Source organism: Mchenga conophoros, linkage group LG6, assembly GCF_057382185.1.
Source record: "Mchenga conophoros isolate Kocher_MC1m ecotype Shallow Benthic linkage group LG6, M_conophoros_male_GT1.1, whole genome shotgun sequence".
In the NCBI taxonomy this organism is placed as follows: Eukaryota; Metazoa; Chordata; class Actinopteri; order Cichliformes; family Cichlidae; genus Mchenga; species Mchenga conophoros.
Genome location: NC_140531.1, coordinates 2,682,650 through 2,705,315, shown reverse-complemented (window position 1 = coordinate 2,705,315; position 22,666 = coordinate 2,682,650). Strand labels below are relative to the sequence as shown.

General features: G+C 40.5%; 1 protein-coding gene across 2 annotated transcripts in view; it reads left to right on the top strand.

Annotated features, from left to right (window-relative positions):
* Window positions 1–22,666, top strand: part of tenm3 (teneurin transmembrane protein 3) — an 810,020-nt gene that overhangs the window by 585,240 nt on the left and 202,114 nt on the right. For both annotated transcript variants that reach the window (XM_085275827.1, XM_085275828.1), the window contains one exon: window positions 1,788–2,075. In XM_085275827.1, coding sequence (XP_085131953.1) covers window positions 1,788–2,075 — 288 coding nt within the window. The remainder of the gene's footprint in view (window positions 1–1,787; window positions 2,076–22,666) is intronic.

The following is a 22,666-nucleotide window of genomic DNA, read 5'->3' as shown; positions in this document are numbered from 1 at the left end:
TGTTTAAAAAGCTGTTGAGCTGTTAAAATCAATAATGTTTATTATTATCATATAATTATTTATTATTATTTTTCACTTACTGCTTTTACTGTAATAACACTAATAATGAGTAAAGGTTGTCATTTAATTAGCAGTAAAATTGATCTTTAACTCTCTAATTTACATCTGAACAAACTGTGTACAAAACTAAAGCACAGCTTCATATTGATTATATTAAACATGTACATGTCACTGTGAGCTGCACCACCATACATGAGACTTAAAGCACTTATATTCTCAACGTCTAACTGGATTTGAGGCACCTTTTGTCTGGTTTGTCTTCTGAGTTATTCATTCAGTCTCATAAGAATTGCTTTGTCAAAGATTCCTCACAGACTTGTTTGACTATTTTTCCATAGCTGTCTTCCACCTGCTGTATATACACTGTATTGCCAAAATTAATCACTCGTCTGCCTTCACACATATATGAACTTGAGTGAGATCCCGTTCTTAATCCATAGGGTTTAATGTGATGTCAGCCCACCCTTTGCAGCTATAATAGCTTCAGATCAAGGGTTTCCACAAGGTTTAGGAGTGAGTTTGGGGGAATTTTTGACCATTTGCAACATCTGACAATGATGTTGGCCGAGAGCCCCTGGATCTCAGTCTATATTTCCAGTTTATCCCGAAGGTGTTTGTCAGGTTGAGGTCAGGACTCTGTCCTTGTGCATTGGTGCACAGTGCTGTAGGAAGAGGAAGGGGCCACCCCCAAACTGTTCCCACATAGCTGGGAGCTTGAAATTGTATCTTGTTATGCTGAATATTAAGATTTGCTTTAGTTGAACTAAGGGGCCAAGCCCAGCTCTGAAAAACAACTCCACACCATATCCCCTCACCAACAAATATAACACTGGACAGCGAAGTAACATTCTCCTGGCAGTCGCCAAACTCAGATGCCATCATATTGCCATACAAAGAAACACGATTTGTCACCCCGGAGATCAGATCCCCACTGCTCTCGAGTCTACTGGAAGTCTGCTTTAGATCACTTCATCCAATGCTTTGCGTTGTCCTTGGTGATATGAGGCTTGACTGCAGCTGCTTGGTCATAAACTCAAATTCGATGAAGTTTTCTATTCAATTCAGTTTTATTTATACAGCACCAAATCACAACAAGTCGCCTCAAGGCGCTTTATATTGTAAGGTAGACCCTACAATAACACATACAGAGAAAACCCAACAATCATATGACCCCCTATGAGCAAGCACTTTGGCGACAGTGGGAAGGAAAAACTCCCTTTTAACAGGAAGAAACCTCCAACAGAACCAGGCTCAGGGAGGGGCGGGGCCATCTGCTGTGATTGGTTGGGGAGAGAGAAGGAAGACAGGATGAAGACATGCTGTGGAAGAGAGACAGAGATTAATAAAGAGACACTGTTCCTGAATTAATCTGAAGGCCACATCAGGTTTGGAGGTCTGTAGCAACTGACTCTGCAGAAAGTTGGTGACCTCTGCATACCCAGCACCCCGGTCTGCGATTTAACATGGCCTACCACTTTGTGGCTGAGTTACTGTTCTTCTCAATCGTTTGTAGAAGCAGTCTGCATGCCTAGGTGCTTAAATTTATACACCTGTGGCCATGGAAGTGATTGGAACACCTGAATTCAATGATTTGGATGGGTGAGTGTACACTGGCAATATAGTGTATATTTTATGCCATAGTCACACCATCTCTGTGTATTAGATCTATAGTCATTTGCGATGATCTAATGATTTCTAAATGATTTGAACACGGCCATCTGTTTCAGGTCAACACTTCAGTCTTCGTCAGCTGGGGATCTGTGAGCCACCGTCTCGTCGCGGCCTGCCTTTCTGCCCTGAAATGCCTCCACCCCACCGTGGTTTCTCAGTTGGTACAGCTCAGGAGCTAGACACTGATAGTCAGGCAGTCATGTCCCCAGAGCATGCTATGCATCTGTGGGGCCGCGGAGGTCTGGGTAAATCATCCGGGAGGAGTTCCTGCCTGTCGAGCCGCTCCAACTCAGTGCTGACTCTAACTGACACTGAGCACGAGAACAAATCGGACAGCGACAATGGTAGGAGATCAACTGTTCGCTCCATTTTTGATATCATGTCCTGCTTTGTGCTCAAGTAACAGTTCTTATTCATCTCTGTCACACTTAGAAACAACAAGTCACAACAGTTAGCTCGGTCTTTCTGATTCAACTGTTGTGTAGCTGATGGGTTAGACATCCTCGTGGGCCAACTTGAAAGCAACGTTATACTGTTAAAATGCTACAAGAAATCCAGTTGCACTTTTACTTTTTAAAATCTCTTTTGGGGCCTTTTGCCTTTTATTGGATGCTGCCGTAATGGAGAGTCGACAGGAAAGCAGGGAGAGATTGCAGGGGAAGGCGTGTAGCAAAGGGCCTCAGGTCAGACTCAAACCTGGGCTGCTGAATGTCATGCAGCACATGTTTGCCTTCTTCAGTCTCAGTAGAGACGAGCACAGATGGTTCTAGCACCAGCTGCTACACTATTTAGACAGAAATGTATATAAACGTATAGAACTTTATTTCACAGTTTGGTCAATGATAGTCATTTATCTGTTCATGTAATGCAATAGTAGACCTCTTTCAGTAATTACAAAAAGCAATCTAAAACTATCAGCTATTGTTATTAAAGGATCATAAGTTGTAAATAAAAGCATTGATAACAATTTCCAAACATGTTACTTTACCTAATTCTGATATTTGGGGTTTATGTAAAAATCTATTAATTGCAACCATTAAGTTGTTTAAGACAAAACAGCACAAACATGGATTTGAGAAACTTAGTTCTCTGACATTTAAAGTGATATCCAAGATTATTGTGCACACTCCCAGGAAGTGTCCCGCATGGTGGTCGAGCGGGGGGCAAAACCAAAAAGCCCTGCCAGTTAAATGTACGTATATCTGGCAAGTCAAGGCTGCCTGGTGAGAATCTATTCAATTTTCAAAGGCAACTGTTGCTTCTGAGACATGCTGCAAACTGATTTTTATAATTATCTCAGTTTAAGTATTTGATATGTTTTAATTACTATTTTAAAGAAATAGTTCGCACTGTTGCCTTACAGGTGCTGAGTTTGAATCTAAGAGGTGGCTGGGGCCTTGTTGTGTACTCTCCAGGTACTCTGACTTCCCATCACATTCCAACACATCCATGGCTTTAAGTTAATTGGAGAGTTTAAAGTGGCCATAGGTGTGACTGTGAGCATGAGCAGCTGTCTGTTTGTGTTAGTCCTGCAGTGGTTCAGTGACCTGTACAGGATGTACTCTGCCTTTCACCCTGTGACAGGATACGCTCAGCCAAAGCCAAGGCACTGAAACAGATAAGCCGAACAAGATGAAGGGATGGACTTTCATCACGTCATTTCACCCAAAGAAAATGAACTGATTTGGTTGAGTGAATAAATTGTTGAAACTTTAACATAATTCTAGTGTAGAACAACAGACATGAAGTCTGAACCTAAAGGATTTGCAATCACAAAACATGTTACGCTTAATTCTGTCCCTCTTTAGAAGGTTCGTATAGGAGGAAAGTTAGTGTCACTGCGGTTTAATACATCCATCGATACTGTTGCAGGTTACTGTGTGTGTGTGTGTGTGTGTGTGTGTGTGTGTGTGTGTGTGTGTGTGTGTGTGTGTGTGTGTGTGTGTGTGTGTGTGTGTGTGTGTGTGTGTGTGGACAGTAAGGCTTCTGGCTCTGTTGCAACCTTTGTTGTAGTAAGATGGAAAAAAAAAACAAAGATGTGAGAAAAACAGAAAATGATGAGAGGCGAGATTTCAGAGTTCAAAACAGGAGCACAGAAAGTGGAGAATAAAGACACAAAAGGGAAAGTGAGAAGCCTGTCTGCATTGTCGATAATATTACCCAAGAAAATATTAGAGCAGAGCTGTCTGGCTGGCAAAGGACACACTTGCAAACATGCACACGCACATTGGCAGATATAAACACTTATTGTGTCCGGACCCACGAGGGCCCAGCTACTTGATACTTGGTGATCTGAGCTGCAGGGACAGAAAAAGGAAGATTTTCATCCTGAACATACTTACAGGTGCTGTTCTCACATACACAGACATACTGAACTTATACAATTCATGTTTATTTTGAATAAGTAGAAAAAATGTTGCATTAAAAACAATCACAGAAGCACCGCAGCTGCTAAAAAAAAAAAAAGACACTACCCTACTGCAAATGGAATTTTTTTGTATCATGGATGGGCATAAAATATATAAGCTGACCTCTCCAGACCACTTTCTATAAGACTGCTCTCTGCAGATGTATGTGTGTGTTTAACTGAAAGGGATGAAAGGAAAGAAATGTGGAAATATGGAGGAAAAAGAAAGGAGGGTGGGCAGATGGAGGAGGAGGAATGTATCATCTTTGCTAACCAGATTACTTTACTATGTATGAACAAAACACTTAATCCATTTGGCATCTCTAAGCTGCTTAACACTGTAACCTAAACTGTTATAGAGACACTCACAGACAGCTGCAGCACCCATCAAAGCTTTAAGGGCAACACAAACTCATAAACACAGTAAGATATAAAGAATACTTTATAAACTGCTCAAAACATTACTTCAGAGTAGCCGATGTTTTTCAGAAGGCAATAATAATTATTTTGCACAAATGACTCATTATTGAGGCTGTACACAACATGGGACTCATGTCCCTGTTCATGTCAGTCGTGTTGAAAAGGAAACATAATAAAGGTGCCGTTTTCAAACCGTTGTGTCCTTACAGTCGCTCATACAGCAACCTGCCCAACTTTCACCAGTTATCTGTGTTCACACCTTCCCTTTATTCAACATCTCAGCCTGCCGCACAGCTTCTGATTTCAACACTTTCCTTTTACCATCGCTGTGTATTAGAGATGGACCGATCCGATATTACGTATCGGTATCGGTCCGATACTGACGTAAATTACTGGATCGGATATCGGAGAGAAATAAGAAATGTAATCCGATCCATTAAATATCAAAAAAGCACCTCACAAAACTTGCAACACGCCGTAACTTGGCTCATAACCGTAGCACGTGGGAGCAGTGTGGTCACGTGATAGAGCGGCTGTGTGTGTTTGGAGCCTCGCTGCCAAACTCCGAGGAAGTTTTCCCAGAGAGAAGCAAGTGTGTAAGTTCATCTCTGAATGTTTGTAAAGCATTCCCACATTAAGCTTAACAACCGATATATGGAGCGACTGCCTCTCTCTCCCTCCCTCTCTCTCTCTCTTGCTGCTACTCCAGTCATGAAACTGATCAATGATCAGCTGATCGGCTTTTCTGTCGCGAGTCCGTGTCTCTAGTTTGTTTTTGGCCCACTTTGCACCAGAAAGAGGAAACCAGCGGCTGAACAACAGCAGCACGTTTAAGCTTGATAATCTGTTGTTAGAATGTATTTAATATTACTTTCTACTCCAGGATCTTTTTCTACGTAGCTGACGCTGGTAACTGTGCAGGGGCGGATCTAGCAAAGTTTAGCCAGGGGGGCCGATAGGGCATGAACAGGGAAAAGGGGGCACAAAGACATACATTTCTTTCTTATTCTCATTTAAAATGTCGAGCTTTTAATAAATAATTATCTGACACCCAAAGTTTTAATCTGATGTAAAATATATGGAAGTCCATCACTGTATATAGTGACTATTAAGTCTAATATATATACCCTAGTAAGCTGTAGTACTTTTTCCTTTGGGAAGGTACCATCTGTGCAGTCTGCAGTTCTGTTGAAGAAAGATGTTGAATCTATTTAATATTTCTTGAAAAATAATTGATTTCTGTGCATTTTTTTTCACACTGCATCAAATTAAGGTTGATTACGTCGATTAAGCATCATGAGGTGGAGCGTGAGGGGTGGTTCCCTATTTTTTATTTATTTATTTTTGTTGTTGCTGGGAGTTGGAACCCTATTAGTTAGGTTGCTTAATATTTATGCTAAGTACTCTTTAAAATACCAGAATAGGGAGGATGGTGTAGGTTTAAGTTTATTAGATTGATCAGTATTGCTGAACTATGAAATATTTTTTTTTGCATACAGGTATAACAGAATAGCTTTAGTGTAGTTGTTGTTTTAAACTTGAGTATGAACTTATACAAAATGCAGCAAGATATTTAAAAAACAGCTTTGTTGATTAAAAAACACTATATCGGATTCATATCGGTATCGGCAGATATCCAAATTTATGATATCGGTATCGGTATCGGACATAAAAAAGTGGTACCGTGCCATCTCTAGTATGTATAGAACCTTTTTTCATCCTGCCTCGATTATTGCAATTCCTTATTCCTCTGCCTAAGCAAACTGTCCCTGGATCGCCTGCAAACGGTCCAGAATGCTGCTGCGAGGCTTCTAACCAGGTCCATAAATGGTCTCGTCTGACAGAGATTTCTTACAAAAGCTCCTCATAAAATTTAGGGTTTTATTTAAATATTTGGTGACCACTTTCGGAGCCCTCTACAGTCAGCTGCCTCCATTTTCAGTGAGCTACTACCATGCATAAGATCTAGATCTCTGAGGTGATGAGTGCTGATCAGTGTTGGCTGTACGTAGAGCCAGGCTGAAGAAAAAAGGTGACTTTGACTGTGGGCCGTGGACTCTATATTTAAACTTCAGACTTTATTTGATCTATTTCTGTCATTTTAATTGCTGTATGTATGTGAAACTTCTTTTTGTTTTTGTTTTGCTTTTCCAAACATTAGTTGATGCCTTGATTTACCCACTCCCATCTATGGCAATGACATCTAATGACCAAAACATAAGGTACAGATGAAGCCTCCAAAATGCTGATTGTGTTGCTCAGTCTTAGAGAGAAAAGACATTTGGAGGAGACTCACTTTTTAAATTTTAAGAAACCTGCCAAAAATTCTGATTGCTTTGTTATCATTATTATAGTTACTTCTTGAACACAAATGGATGAGGTAAAAGTCCTGTCACCTTTATGTAAAATGAAACTTTAAACGGGGACTCGCTCACAGAAGCAATTCTGTTTCTAGAGTTCTTTTTCTTTTTAAAGAAAGTTCTAAATAAATTGGATCTAAATGATTTGTGAAGCAGTGCCGTAGTATCTGTGCTAGTTTGTATTTTTACACAGAACAAAGCCTAATAAAGAAGTGCAGAAGTGCTAATGCTATTACTTTACAAATAAGCAATTTGGCAAACTGGCTACTTTCTTTCTGACTCATTGCTTTCAAGGTGTGAAGTGTGAATCTATTGGGGGGAAAATAGGTAAAAATCTCCTAGCAACAAGTAATCAGTGGAAAGTGTAACAGAGCTTTAGACTGAACGTTTCCAAAACTGTCCAGCTGAAAAGCAGATGAAATGTAAATCTGTAGTGTTGTGCAGTGCTGTGATAATGTGCTGTTTAGAATATGTATTTCATAAAATATTTATTTTGTGCGCTTATTAAACTATACATCAGGTAGTCCTAATGCTGCGTCCGTGTGCTCAAGACTTATTTACTCACACGTAGTGTATATGGAATAGTTTGTTGAATCGCAGACACATATATTATCATATATTACAGAGCATATAGTGTGATGCTATAGCAGGAGACATCAGATCTGACTGCTGGAGAAGACAGATAGCAGCAATAACTAAAGTGCATATGTAACTAGAAAGATTACCCGTGCACACTCACCAGGATGCAGTTAGAGTCGGTGTTCTCATGCTCGATGCAGTATTTAGACACAGATATTACTGTTGATTTTGTTTGTGTGCAGATGCTGTTGTGTATTTAAACAGCCTTCAGGAATAAATAATGTATCGTTGTGATCATTTTAAAGTGGCAGTGAATGCGCTTGCTGTGTTTTAGGCTTATTGCCTTCACTCTTGGATTATCAAAGGTGTGTGTGTGTGTGTGTGTGTGTGTGTGTGTGTGTGTGTGTGTGTGTGTGTGCGTGTGTGTGTGTGTGTGTGTGTGTGTGTGTGTGTGTGTGTGTGTGTGTGCGCGCGCACAGACGGCTGTGGAGAATCACATGCATACAGAAAAATATGTTTTTCAGCCGAAGCGGAAATGTACTCGAGTTCTCGAGATGCACACCCTTCACACACAGACACACACACAGACACACAAGATGCTGGTGCCAGTCATATTCAATAACAATCTAGTGCTGACCAGAGAAATCAATGAATAACAGACTAACTGACTAGAGGGTTTAACTTTGGCGCCACTAACATGGAGAAGACTTGATTCCATGGAGTGGCTAACATTAAATCATTAACCATACACCACTGCTCTGCACACCCTCCTCCGCTCTGGCTCCTTTTATCCTATTTTGTCTTTCAAAATATACAGAATATACAGTCATTGCTGTTGTTTCATTCTTTGTCATCAGTGTATGCAGTTGTGATCGCAGTATTGTAAGACTAAATATTGTATGAAGTTATCCAGAGTAACAACTGACGACTGAGTTATTTGTACAACTGACAGATGATGTAGTGTCAGTGCTTTTACAGTAACAGTAATTATAACGCTATCACAAGCAACAAGTTTTGAAGTCTCCTTTCCCTTTGCCTCACCTCCTCTTCCTCCATCCTTTCCCCCTCTTCACTTGTGTTTCTCAGAACCCATTTAGGCCGAATCCATTACCAGAAGTGCAGAGGGAGAAGGAACTAGCGAGTTAGATAGACAGAGGGGAATGGAAAGAGGGAGATGGAGGGAACGTTCAACCTAATAAATTCTCCAGCAATGTTTCTCAGTTTCCTTGAGTTCTGATAGATGATGGCCTTTTTACTTGTGGTGACAGAAAAGCTTTCACTGCAGTTCTGCACAAACCTCATACGCTAACTCTGCGCGTGTTGGTTAAACTACTTTACTTTAGCACTTATATGCAGAAACAACATGCTGAATTCCAAATATTTTGCTTTTCATTAACAGTAGTCCCCCACTGGAACATTTCTTGCTCTATTTTGATTTCCTCATTGATTAAAAATTGTCTCCGCAGGAGAAATGAAAGAGTAAAACTTACACATAAAATCCAAAAAAAAACCTGAACAGGGCCGACTGAGAGCCCCATCCAGAGACAACAAAGTCCGGCTTGAAATATGATATAAGACATAAACTATAAATGACAAGCAGCACACTGAGCATGATCATCTTTGTTCTAACCAACTATTGTTCACATCAGAAGCATTTTCAAAAGGATATGAGACACAATAGGATAAGTTTTACCTCTCATCAGTGCTGCAGTATGTTGTTGAACAGCATTGGGTCTGCATAACTGTTATTATAGAAAGTGATGATATTTCACTTTTAATGTATTTATAACAGCAATTTAACAAACGTCATGTGGCCTTTAAAAAACATTCATTTTTCATCTCAGTGGAGACTCATCAGGAAGTTTTGCAGTTATACACACTTATTCCACTGGATGTGCTGATCTGATCATTATAACAACTTATGTAAAATTATATTCAGTAAGGTGCACAGTCAGATTTCCTATTGATCATAAGATCGATGTTGAGTTTAAGACAAGCAAAGCACGTTTATAGCAGCTACAGCTGATTTAACTGACTTTTGCTTGCATTATTATGCTGACAGCCTAAATTCCAAACATTGTTAAAAGAACCAAAAAAGCAGCATTTATGAGTTACAGCATTGTGTTGAGGTGAACAGTTGTTTGCATGATGCTTCAGCGGCTTTCATGTGCTCTGTCACTGACTCTCTGTTCCTCTCTCCTATGCTAGAGTTGGAGGTGATGATAGTGGGGACACCACTACGTTCTTTCAAAAGACGTAACACTGACATCATAAACATTCTGAAGTTAAACAGGGTTAGAGTTTAAGAAATGAAAATAAAGTAGAGCGGTCTACAACAGAAGAGGACAAACTGCAGCGAGGCCAGAACACGTGGAGCTGCTGACACCAGCATCTGTAAGAATAAGATGCTGGTAGAAAGAATCCCAGCCAAAGCTGAGTAGATGCCAACCCCAGCCAAGAACACCAAAGCTTGATTTCTAATTGATAATAAAAGCAGTGATGCGCAGTCGGGGATTGCACTGAAGACGTGGGTCACGTCTGCCCACTTTTTTATTAACTTATCTTTGGGCTGGATTTCCCCAGTTTGGCTTTCAGATTTGTGGAGCTACGAGAGTTTATTAGCTTTCGTTTACTGTAGGTAAATAAGTAATGTAGTACATGACTTTGTTTACAAAAGCAGTGAGTAATGTAATCTTATAGACCTCAACACTGATATACCAAAAATACCTTTTTAAATGAAAAAAAATCTGTATCAGCAAAACAAAAGGGAAAAGCTGGTGAAAGAAACAATGTGACGATTTCTCTGTGATTTTTGACCATAAAGATGTTTGTGTGTGTGTGTGGGGGGGGGGGGGGGGGGGGGGGGTGGAAAGCTGTTGAAAACATTCAAGGTGAGAACTGATATCGAATATCACACAGATCAGGTTCAGATATGGTTTCATAGCTATCACACTGTAATGGAAGTACTAAGGGAAAGACATGTCAGAACTGCAAGCACACCCACACTGAATAATGTTTCCATCACTGCAAAGGACATTCCTAAGTGCAACTTCACTAAATCTAACATGAGGTATTCTCAAAACTCAAATATGATTTGTATTAGAGGGTCTTGGTTAAATAGAGAGAGATCTCCCGTGCACACAGCTTTGTAAATACAGGCTCTTTGAACCTTTGGTCCCCTCGTTTTCTTTCATTTAAAGGATTTCACCTGTTTTTATTTCATATTGTTGTCTCATCTCTCTCTCCCTTTCACACAGAATCATTAGTATGTGAAGCAATTTAATAGCTGGATCGATAAATGTGCTGTTCTTACAGGATCATTTGGCCACTGAAGCAAATCTTCTGACAGCCACTACATCATTAGGGCATTACCAGTAGCCTTCTGTCTCCTGCCCCATGCAGTTCCTCCTTCGTTTTTTCATCTTTCTCATTTTCCTTTCTCCTCTGCATCTCATAAGGGCATTACATTTCCTGTTTTTTCCTATGTATCTATATGGCTTTGGATGTTTGGTTGTGTACATGTGTTCTTATTAACATGGACCCAGAGTGAAAGGAAAATGTAAAAAACACCCTGTTTAGGACAGCGTTTGTGCTGATATGGACTTATTGTAGATGCAGCCCTGGTGACCACTAAGAGTCCATCTCTCATCATAAACCTGAAGGAATTCTGTCATTTGGAGCTACGTGATTTGTCAGCAGCTCTGTTGCAATGGTAGTGCATCAATTGGGCCCGAGCTAACAGAGATAATTAAATACACTGCAGAGGGAATTGGAAAGTAAAGTGTTTATTATATATGAGCTGTGCATTTTTTCTTCAGGTGTAATTAATTTAAAGATTAAGCAAACGCGTCGGCCATTCTGAGGCTGCACACACACTAACCATAATTACTATAACAGTTATTTCCTGACACTGACACTTCTGTGGCCCAAAGGGGAAGAAAGGTTTGCAGTTGCAAGAAACTCTTCAACATACTTAATTTGGAAAATTGACTCAGATTATACAAAGAAGCAATGCTTTTCATTGCAGATGGATAACTAGCCTCACATTTAATGATTCACCCACCAACCCTCTCATTCTCACACACACTTGTCAAAAGTGTCTGGAAAGCTAGCGATAGTGTGACTGACCTCAGCATATGGGTGATTTTACTGAGAAACTTCACACTCTCTCTCTCTCTCTCACACACACACACACACACACACACACACACACACACACACACACACACAGCTTTATTTTCTATTTATTTTCATCTCTAGTTGCTTTCAAACTCACAGACTCCCACATTGCCTTGTCTTCCTTGGCTGCTATTTCTACTGTCATATGGCTGCTACTAAATGTGATTATGACACTAACAAAGGCTGGTTAGTCAAACATGAGTGAGTGTGCCTGTGTGTCTCTGTGCAGGCCTGTTGAGTGGGAAGGCTAGTCTGGCTGGCTGTCACACCAACCAGTTTAGAGCCACACCTACTGCTATATAATTTCTCACCCTGATTACACTGACAGCTTTGCCATAATATAAAGAACAGCACAATGTAAGAATGAAGACTAAATAAATGTAGAAATTCATGAAGTCATTCCTAGTTAACGTTAAAGGGATGGTTAGCTCAACGGTGCTCTGACTGTTTGTCAGCCTGACTACTGTGCTGAAGAGAAACCTGGGGTTGTTCTTATTTTCTTCAACCAGAGGGAGGGATCTGGCTGCCTCAGTCACCACCACCATCCACGGGAAGCCTGAGGAGTACAAATACCTGCGAACCATCTTTGACAACCTCCTGAAATTCTCTGCCAACACAGAGGAGATTCTCAGGAGGTGCCACCAACGGCTACACCTCCTTATAACTCAACTGCTTTGGAGTCAGCACCCCCATCATGATGACTTTTTACTATGCCTTCCTGGAAAGCATCATGACCTTCTCCATCACCTGCTGGTTCCACTCCCTCAGCCTTCATACAGGAACAGACTGCAGTACACTGCATCAGTGTGCTCTAAAATCATTGTCCTGTCAGGACTCTGACAGGTTTTCAGCCAACAGGCCCTCAGACAGGCAGCCGAAATCATCAACGACCCCTCTCACATTCTTTACCCTGCATTTCAATGGCTCCCCTCTGGGCGACGCCTCTGCTGCATTTCCTGCAGGACTGAGAGGAGGAGCGCCACCTTTGTCCCCAAAGCCACTCTGCTTTTTAACTCCAGCCGATAAGAACATTTCCCACACCAGAAACATAAACTACTCTACACTCTACACACTTTGTTCACTTTTAGTCGCTTACAGTTATTTATTCACCTTTCAGTCACTTTAATTTTAAAACTGTATATACTGTGTATTTATTATCTCACTCTTATTGCCTGTTCTTGTTGTCCTTATTTTCAGTGTTATGCTTGTTAATTGCCCCTTGGGGATAAATAAAGTCTTTCTGATTCTGATTCTGAATCAGTGACGAATATTAGGATTCATGGAGGGCAATATTTATAGAGTGAAATAATCTTTTTTCAGGCTAAATGATGATCTTCTAAATTGGTGCTACAACATTTCCTCCCCAGCTTAAAAGTTTGAGAGTTATACCAGAGAGTCAAGTACTTCTGACTCTAGTGAGGTTTTTTTTCACATATAATACTATTAACAGGATGATCGACCTCTGTTGGGGTAGCGTTCAGATAGCTGCTCTGCTCTATGTTGGTACAGGGCATTGAAGATGATAACAGTGGGTGGATTATATTCTTAAACTTAGTTACAGCGCTTTCAGAAAGACATCTACTGTGATAAAGTCTACTCTCCACCGCTGTGTAATCAATTATTGTAAATGTAAATGTTATCAGGAAATGATCAGACAGGAGAGGGTTTTCAGAAAACACTGTTAAATGTTCAGTTTCTATGCCATATGTTAAAACAAGATCTAGAGTGTGATTAAAGTGGTGGGTGGGTTCTTTTACATTTTGACAGAAGCCAATTGAGTCTAATAACAGATTAAATGCCATGTTGAGGCTGTCATTTTTAGCATCTACATGGATGTTAAAATCACCCACAATAATTATTTTATCTGAGCTCAGAACTAAGTCTGATAAAAAGTCTGAGAAATCAGACAGTATAAGGTCAAGGGCGACGAAAAACAAAACAGTATTTTGAGGTTTACAGTTAAGGTGGACAAGGCTACGTCCACAGTAATGCGTGTTTGAAAACGCATCTTTTTCTCTCCGTTTTGGCGTCCCGTCCACACTGAGACGCCGTTTTTGGTCAAGGAAAACGAAGCGTTTTGAAAACGCTCTCCAAAGTGGACACATTTGAAAACGCCGTTTTCGAGTCCCAGTGTAGACAGCGAACCCGGAGCCTTTTTGAAAACAGTGATGACGCATTTTAGTCATGTGATGCAGTCATGTGACCAATTAAACTAAGATAGCGGAGGGCATTATACAGCAGTTGTTTCGTTTGCTCTCAGTTCTGACAGCCCTATTAAGATTAATATCAGTCTGTACATGCTCCAGATATCTTTTCTTCAAATTCTTTAATTCTCACTCGCGTTTGCAACTTTGTACTTTTGTGTTACTCGCAGCAACAACTCCACCTCATTGTTAGTCTATTTGAAAAACTCGGTGCTTTTCCTCGACATTTTGCCGCAACGTTTCAAAGAACCGGAAAGTAAATAAGCGTCAGAAAGAAATGAGGCAGGTCGAGTCGTCATGCATGTCACGCATGCGCAGGACTGGAACGTAAGCGTGTTCGGCCATTTCAATGTGGACGCACAACTGTGAAAACGAATGAAAACGATAGTGTGGACGCGGAGCGTTTCCAGACGAAAACACCGTTTTCAAATCTGTCTGGACTAGTGTGGACAAGGCTAAGATTCAGATTTTCAAATACATTAAAACTCTGTCTGGGTCTTTGGTTGATTAATAGAGATCGACAGACCACGTGACTTTCGCACATTGCATTGTGGGTAGGAGTGGCAGCAAAATCAAAACACTGCATCAAGCGCTAGCATTTCCAGCACCGGTAATCATTAATTCTGCGGTTTTAATCCCTACTTGCATTTTATTTGCCCCAAAAACAGTTATGTTCAAAATGAAGGAGAACACGGCAGCTCCGTACAAAGACAGACGTGGTGAAAAGGCAAAAAAAAGTAGGAGGAAAAAATCAGAGTGAGAGGGTCAGACCGGGGTCCCCAAGCCCAGTCCACGAGGGCCGGTGTCCCAGCAGGTTTTAGATGTGTCCTTGATCCATCACAGCTGATTTAAATGGATAAATTACCTTCTCAACATGTCTTGAAGTTCTCCAGAGGCCTGGTGATGAGCTAATCATGTAATTCAGGTGTGTTGACCCAGGGTGAGATCTAAAACCTGCAGGACTCCGGCCCTCGTGGACTGGGATTGGGGACCCCTGTGTCAGACCCATACGAGCATACAGAGTGGAGTAAGGACGCTAGCGTGCTGCCCGACTTTCATCATGCACATATTTATTATTATATGGTCCTAAGTGTGAGTGCATACACTCACAAAATGTTTAGTAACTTCAGATCCCTGCAACAAGCCCAGGTCCAGTTTACTTTGGTGATTTGGACTATTCCATCTCACAGCTGTTGTTTTTTTCCTTTATCTCCTGTACAGGCCAACACAATCTGTTTGTCCTTTCAGGTTGTAGTGTTACACAACATTTTCAGATCTAATAGAAATAAAATGAGTGTTTCGTAATTCATTCAATTTGTCTTTATTTATAACTGCCATCATTGTTTCATTCTATTATAGAATCTTATAAGAAAGAGGCAAAATTGTAAAAATCCATTTTCCTTTATTAGCTGCTTCAGTGAAAAACAAATAAACAATGCAAAAAAAACCCTTAACTATTGCAAAACAACATACTGAAACTAGAGATGGCACGATACCACTTTTTTATATCTGATACCGATACTGATATCATTAATTTGGATATCTGCCGATACCGATATGAATCCGATATAGTGTTTTTTAATTTATAAAACTTATATATATATATATATATATATATATATATATATATATATATATATATATATATATATATATATAGCTGCATTTTGTATAAGTTCATACTCAAGCTTAAATAAACAACAACACTAAAGCTATTCTGTTATACCTGTATGTAAAAAAATACACTGCACCCAAAATATTTCATAGTTCAGCAAAACTGATCAATCTAATAAACTTAAACCTGCTCCATCCTTCCTGTTCTGGTATTTTAAAGAGTACTTAGCAGAAATATTAAGCAACCTAACTAATAGGGTTGCAAACTCCCAGCAAAACAAAGGGAACCACCCCCCACCCTCCACCTCATGATGCTTAATCAACGTAATCAACTTTAATTTGATGCAGTGTGAAAAAAAAATGCACAGAAATCAATTATTTTTCAAGAATAATTAAATAGATTCAACATCTTTCTTCAGCAGAACTGCAGACTGCACAGATGGTACCTTCCCAAAGGAAAAAGTACTATAGCTTACTAGGGTATATTAGACTTAACAGTTACTATATACAGTAATGGACTTCTATACATTTTACATCAGATTAAAACTTTGGGTGTCAGAGTCAGATAATTATTTATTAAAAGCTCGACATTTTAAATGAGAATAAGAAAGAAAAGTATGTCTTTGTGCCCCCTTTTCCCTGTTCATGCCCTATCGGCCCCCCTGGCTAAACTTTGCTAGATCCGCCCCTGCACAGTTACCAGCTGTCAGCTGTAGAAAAAGATCCTGGAGTAGAAAGTAATATTAAATAAATTCTAACAACAGATTATCAAGCTTAAACGTGCTGCTGTTGTTCAGCCGCTGGTTTCCTCTTTCTGGTGCAAAGTGGGCCAAAAACAAAGAAGAGAGACGGACTGGCGACAGAAAAGCCGATCAGCTGATCATTGATCAGTTTCATGATTGAAGTAGCAGCAGGAGAGAGAGAGAGGCAGTCGCTCCATATATCGGTTGTTAAGCTTAATGTGGGAATGCCTCTCTCTGGGATCACTTCCTCGGAGATGAAATGCTGGATTGGCAGCGAGGCTCCAAACACACACAGCCGCTCTATCATGTGACCACACTGCTCCCACGTGCTACGGTTATGAGCCGAGTTACGCCATGTTGCAAGTTTTGTGAGGTGCTTTTTTGATATTTAATGGATCGGATTACATTTCTTATTTCTCTCCGATATCCGATCCAGTAATTTACGTCAGTATCGGACCGATACCGATACGTAATATCGAATCGGTCCATCTCTAAATGAAACAGTTATTCATCACTTGATTGCTTCAATACAACACTTGGGCACATATATGCGGGACGTTTCGTGGCTGTTTCGATATCGCTCTCCCTCTTAACCGATCAAATCTGGCTGGGGTAGCAGCTTTAAACTCAGTATGACCCAGGTTGATAGAGGGGCCCAGTCTGGATCGCCTTCCAGCATTTTGTAGGCTGCTTTTCCTACAAAACACAACAAACATTAGCCCGCAAAGCCACAGTGAACAAAGCAGCATAGCGCAACAAACTCAATTCAAATCAATATAAGACTTATTTGTAACCTACATCAACAATATTGTTATGATAAATTACGTAATAACTACAACAGAAGACTTGTGGAAATGCTTGGAGCAGACTCACATGTGAGCTGTTCTGAGACGTTATATTTGGTCTTTGAATGGCTGCAATCCAGGCCATCCGTCGGCTCTTTGTTACTTCGGAAACACGGCTTGAACAATTTCTCTTCCACGACGGAATCCGATAAAAACCGATCTCTTTACCCGTCGGCTTCCCGTGGCTGTCATGCGATCGGCTATTGCAGTTAGTAATACAACAGCCTCTTGCCATTTTTGTGTTTCTTTTTATCGCTGTGTGACTGTTTTCATGTGAAAGCCTGCGTGCGCTAGTGCCACTTGCCACTCGTAACTACAATCCTTTGCGGTTTTACCCCGGAAATGACGTCACATTTTCAGTGTCTATCCGGTCGTTAAGTGATGACGTGACGAATCCTACTTCCGGGTCTAAAGTAGTCTGCGTTTAATATGGCTTTTCTGTTGTTAACATGTTTAATGTTATGTATTTTCTTCTATTTGATCTCAAAAAGCTCCTAAAACAGTCAGTGATCACTGTTGACCTCCCTCGGCTTTTATTACCGCTAATCATTTATTTAAGCTCAGTTTTTAAAACCTTAGGATGTAACTACAGCCCAGCCCATGCAGCAGTATATGAATGACTAACCTCGTATTGTGGATGGATTATCTCAGTTGTTCTCCTGGCTGAAGTTTGGTCCTTTTACAGCATCCTGCCATGCGATTACATTTGTTCCTGACCACCGAGAACACTCACGTTAACTTTTATCGAGTGGAAAAAAAGTTAGCTTGTTTATATTATGCTAACATAGCTGTGTCGCTAGCAGTCACGTAGCACGTCATTATATACCAGCTAGCCCAACTTCAGTAACCCTACAAACGTCACTGCTGTTTAGTTTCCTGTCTTCATTTATGCTGGAAGTGATAACAGAGCTGTACGTTTTAATTTGTTTCCAAAACCCCGCAGTCAGGACATGCTATATTGTATTTAGATAGAAGCTAGAGAGCTAACTTCCTGCTAACTTCTAACTCCGTTAAATGTCATAAATTCCGTTTTCATGGATGCCTGGATGTTAAACTCAATTGTTACACCTGGTAGAGCAGAACGCTGATCATTTTATTAAAGATGAAAGACTTTAGACAGTTTTTCAACTCTCAGTAATGCCACAGTGATCGTTTGATATATGGACCTGCAGCGGAGTTTAGGCCCAGACATGGCTAGTGACGTCAGACTTAACGACCGGATAGGTGGAGTGGATTGCTGCCATACACACCCCTCGGCCTGTGCTTCGAGGATTCTGACAATTACTCCAGTCAGGGGTCAGATTGGCAGTGTTGATTATTTAAACTAACAATTGAAAAATTAATTATTATTTTATGCACTAATAGGTAGCTAAAAGAGAGACACCCAATGTTTAATAATTCACATTTGACTGTTTTACTCTTTGGTGCTGTTGAGGATACTGTATTGTTCTTTCTTTGTTCTTTTTTTATGTTTAAACCATTTTTTTTTTGATGGTTTTTAGTTTGTTTTTTGTCTTTTTGGGAGCTGACACAGTCTCTATGGAGATGTGGTTTTGGGGGGATAGCAGGAGGAGAGAAGCTGCAGAGAGGCGTGTAAGACTGCAACTCTGCTTCCTTGTTGCACTCTGCATAGTCACGTTTTGGGGGGATTTAATAAATTTGAAAAGATTTCTAAAAATAAGGGCATCAATCCCACTTTGGATGGAGCAGCTGTCTTTTCTAACAAGACCAGGTTTTCCCCAGAAAGTTTCCCAATTATTTATAAAGCCCACATCTTTTTTGGGACACCGGTGAGACAGCCAGCAATTTAAGGAGAACATGCGATCAAACGTGTCATTCCTGGTCTGATTGGGGAGGGAACCAGAGAAAACTACAGGCCTCACACTTGGAGGTGCTGATTCTGGTTCCTACTGCATTACCCTCGTCCTCTGCTTTCTCTCTTAGGAGGTCCTCTAAGTATTTCTTCAACTGCCCATTTTTTTCCTCAGTTGAGGTCAGTGACACTGCACTCCTGCAAGCACCCGTTCTGTTGCTCAGTTTCCTGATGGTTTGCAAGGCTCACCTCGAGACACACTGAAAATCTGTGTCCATGGCCTCACTGATTCCTTTCTACACCCAAGGTTTTGCCTCAGCTACCCACCAAGCTGCATTCTGCTTGGCCTGCCGTACCCATCAGCTGCTAATGAAGTTCCACCAGTTAACCAAAACTGATAGGACTCCTTCTTCAGCTTGATGGCTCCCTTCACTTCCAGTGTCCACGTCATTACTTAAAAAAGTACAAGATGCCATTTTTAATTTCAAAAAGGAGCGGGCAATGTATTCAGAAAAGATATCTCTTAGGAATATCGCTGTGCTCTTTGGAAGGGAGTGTGTCTCGGACTCGGGAATGTTTGGCTTGTTCTTTTTGTCTGTCAAGATAAAGGATCATAAATTCTAAATGATTCCTCTGGGCAGTTACAAGCTAAAATTTTTACATGGCTCTTATTTAAACACAAAGTAATTACAGAGTCGTAGATATCGATCAACAAACCCTATCATTCTTTTTCTCATTCACTTTTACTAGAGGCCAATAAAAACCTTTATTGTTGCATCTTTAAAGGCTTCTGGTGGGATGTTGGCTGGGAACCAATAAATAGTGCAAGTCAATTCTGAATGATTAAGCAAGACAAGCTAAAATCATTGCTTATATCTAAGAGTAACCAGTCACAGGTGTGAGGCTATGACACACCTGTGTGTATTCTGTGCACATGTGAGTGTGTGTATCATTACGAGAGAGCGACAGCACCAGTTTTTGGCTTAACCAAGAGAGCTTGATGAGATGGATTTTGAGACAAACACACACACATGGGGCATGCATGTTAGCCCTCTTTGCTTCCATCTCCACCAGTACGATGAGTGCATGGAGGCTTTTAACTAATCACATCATACAAAAGGTGGGGGCAGGGGGACATGTCTTATGAATGACTCATCCACTTTCACATCCTTCACCTTTTCCTTTCCCTCTGTCTCCCTCTTTTGGCCCCTTCTTTCCTTCAGCAACCACAGCATTCACTGTCTCACTCTCGCAGGTCTTATCTCATATTGCACACTCAAGGTATTTGTAATCCGCTTACACTTGTTCAGCCTTCTTCTGGATTGTAATTTAATATGGGCTGTGCCACTGTATATGTGTGTGTAAGAGATATAAGGTAACTGTATTTACCACCTGCCATCATGCATCTCTCCTCCTTTCTCTTTTTACAAACACACATGCATGAAGAACCCAGGCGAAAACTTCCCAACATAGCTTTTGTTGTATGCCATGAGTAAGTCAATGTCCTTTTGAGACAACAGGAGATTAAGGATAGAAGATAATATGAGAAAGTTAAGACACACAAGAAGGAATCAGGTGATATACAAAAAAGCAGAAGATATAAAAAGGCATGACGAAAAGACCAGAAGAATGAACGTATCCAGACCTTAGATGTAGCCACAATAGGTACTGATGTTCATTGTCTACATAAGACAACCAATTCTGTTCCCATTATCTGGTCAAAAAGTGAGTTTAATGAAGAAATTGCCATGGGATTCAGTCATGTGCATTCATGGTCCCCAGCAGAAAACTCAGTTTTGTATGTGTCTGTTTAATAATCTTTTATCTTGTTCTATTGTTAGGAATCTTTAGGAGAGTGGCAGTATGTGTGTGTTTTGCTGTAGTGAATTAAAGTTAAAGGCAAGTCGTCCTCTAGGGGTCACAAGTAGAGCTTAAAGCTTGTATTTGTTTTACAGTAAATATGAGATCAATGGCAGATGAAAAGTGTTACTTTGGTAAAACAACTCACAAAAGGAGTGGTGATAGGTTTGTAGCTTGAAATCAACAATACAAAACCTAACAAGTGGCTTCTGACTTGTGGGTCACACAGTGGAGGTAGCTGCATAGAACTACTGCTGCTGGCTCTTCTTTGTCAAAAAGCCCCCGAAAAATAAAAATACTAACAAGATAAAGACAAACAGCTAAAAGTGACTAAATAGGACAGGGCTGTGGTGAAGGACAAACATGGCAAGACGGAAACCAAGAAACGAGTCAAAACTATGACTGACATGGATACCGAAGAAAGTGAAGCTAACAAAGAAGGTGACGTTATGGCTAGCATTGGGGCTACTGTTAGCAAAAAGGACGACAAAACTGATCTGAGAGCGATACTTATGGAAATTAAGACTTCCAAAAAGAAAACACAACAGTTCGAAGAAGTGAAGTGTGCAAAACCAACACAAGACTTGAGGAAGCAGAGGGTCGTATTCTGGACACGGAGAGCGGGTTCAAGCAGTGGACGATGCTACTAAAACTACAAACCCGAGTCTCAAAACACCAAACAAGAAGGACGCTCCCACCCAACAGTGTCAGGCTATATGGCATAGTTGGGAATGAAGAGAAAAATGCCCCACGATAAAAGACTTTGTTGAAAATCTTTTGAGAGAGTATCTGCAACTCCCCTCGACATTGAACTTACACACTGAGCGAGCGCACCGTGCCCTCCCCCCACCTCGATCTATTATTGTACGCTTTCTGAGTTAGGAAGAAATACTCTAAAAAGCATGGCAAGTGAAGGGGTTCCAATGGAAAGGTAAAGAGATTAACTGTTGCCTTGTCTTAATTGAGATGCCGGGAATACTGGTTCATGCTCAGTGTGGGAGAATTGTGTTGGGGTAGGAGGACTTCAAATCAAGGGGCCCACTCCGAAGTCTGTGGCTGACCCCCTTTTTCTTTTTTTTTAAACACCCACAAGTGGAAATTCTGTTTTATTATCTTATTATCTGTGTGATTGTTATCTTGTTAGCTGTGGTTCTCAGCAGCACTATTCGGACAATGTGGTATTGTTATGATAATTTTGACAACAATGTTCCACCCTGAAAATGGCAAACACTGTTAATATCCTCTCCTTTAATGTAAGTGGAATAGTCAGCCCACAAAAACGGTCAAAGGTGCTGTCTAAAGTAAAGAACGTGGTTCTACAGGAGATCAAAATGAACTGTAAAATGGACGTAAACAGGACTTAATGATGTCGGGAGAGATGCTAATCCTTCCAGGCTGGACTTCACACATTTCTCTGCTCTTCACTCTGCATACTCGAGAAACTTGATTACTTTATACAATTATAATGACCGACATAAAGTTAAAACTTGCAATATTGGCACAGTTGACCTATCAGACCACTCTCCAATCTGTATGTGTAAACGAAATTCAAAAATCAGCAATCTGGAGAATAATTTCTAGCATTCTGAATGATTCAAACAGTAGGGAGAAATTTAATAAAGAAATTGATATACATATAGATATATATATTTGGATCAGCTACTGACTGGAAGGTTGCTGGTTCGATCCTTGGCTTCCCCAGTCTGCATGCCAAGTATCCTTGGGCAAGACACTAACCCTAAGTTGCTCTCCCATGCGTCCATCACAGTGTGAATGTTGGTTAGATTGCACTTAAGTATAGAAGGAAGAGCTTGTACGAGTTGGTGTGAATGAGGCATGTTTTATAGAGCGCTTTGAGAGTAGAAAAGCACTATATGATGATCAGTCCATTTACCATTTATTTTCAGGAAA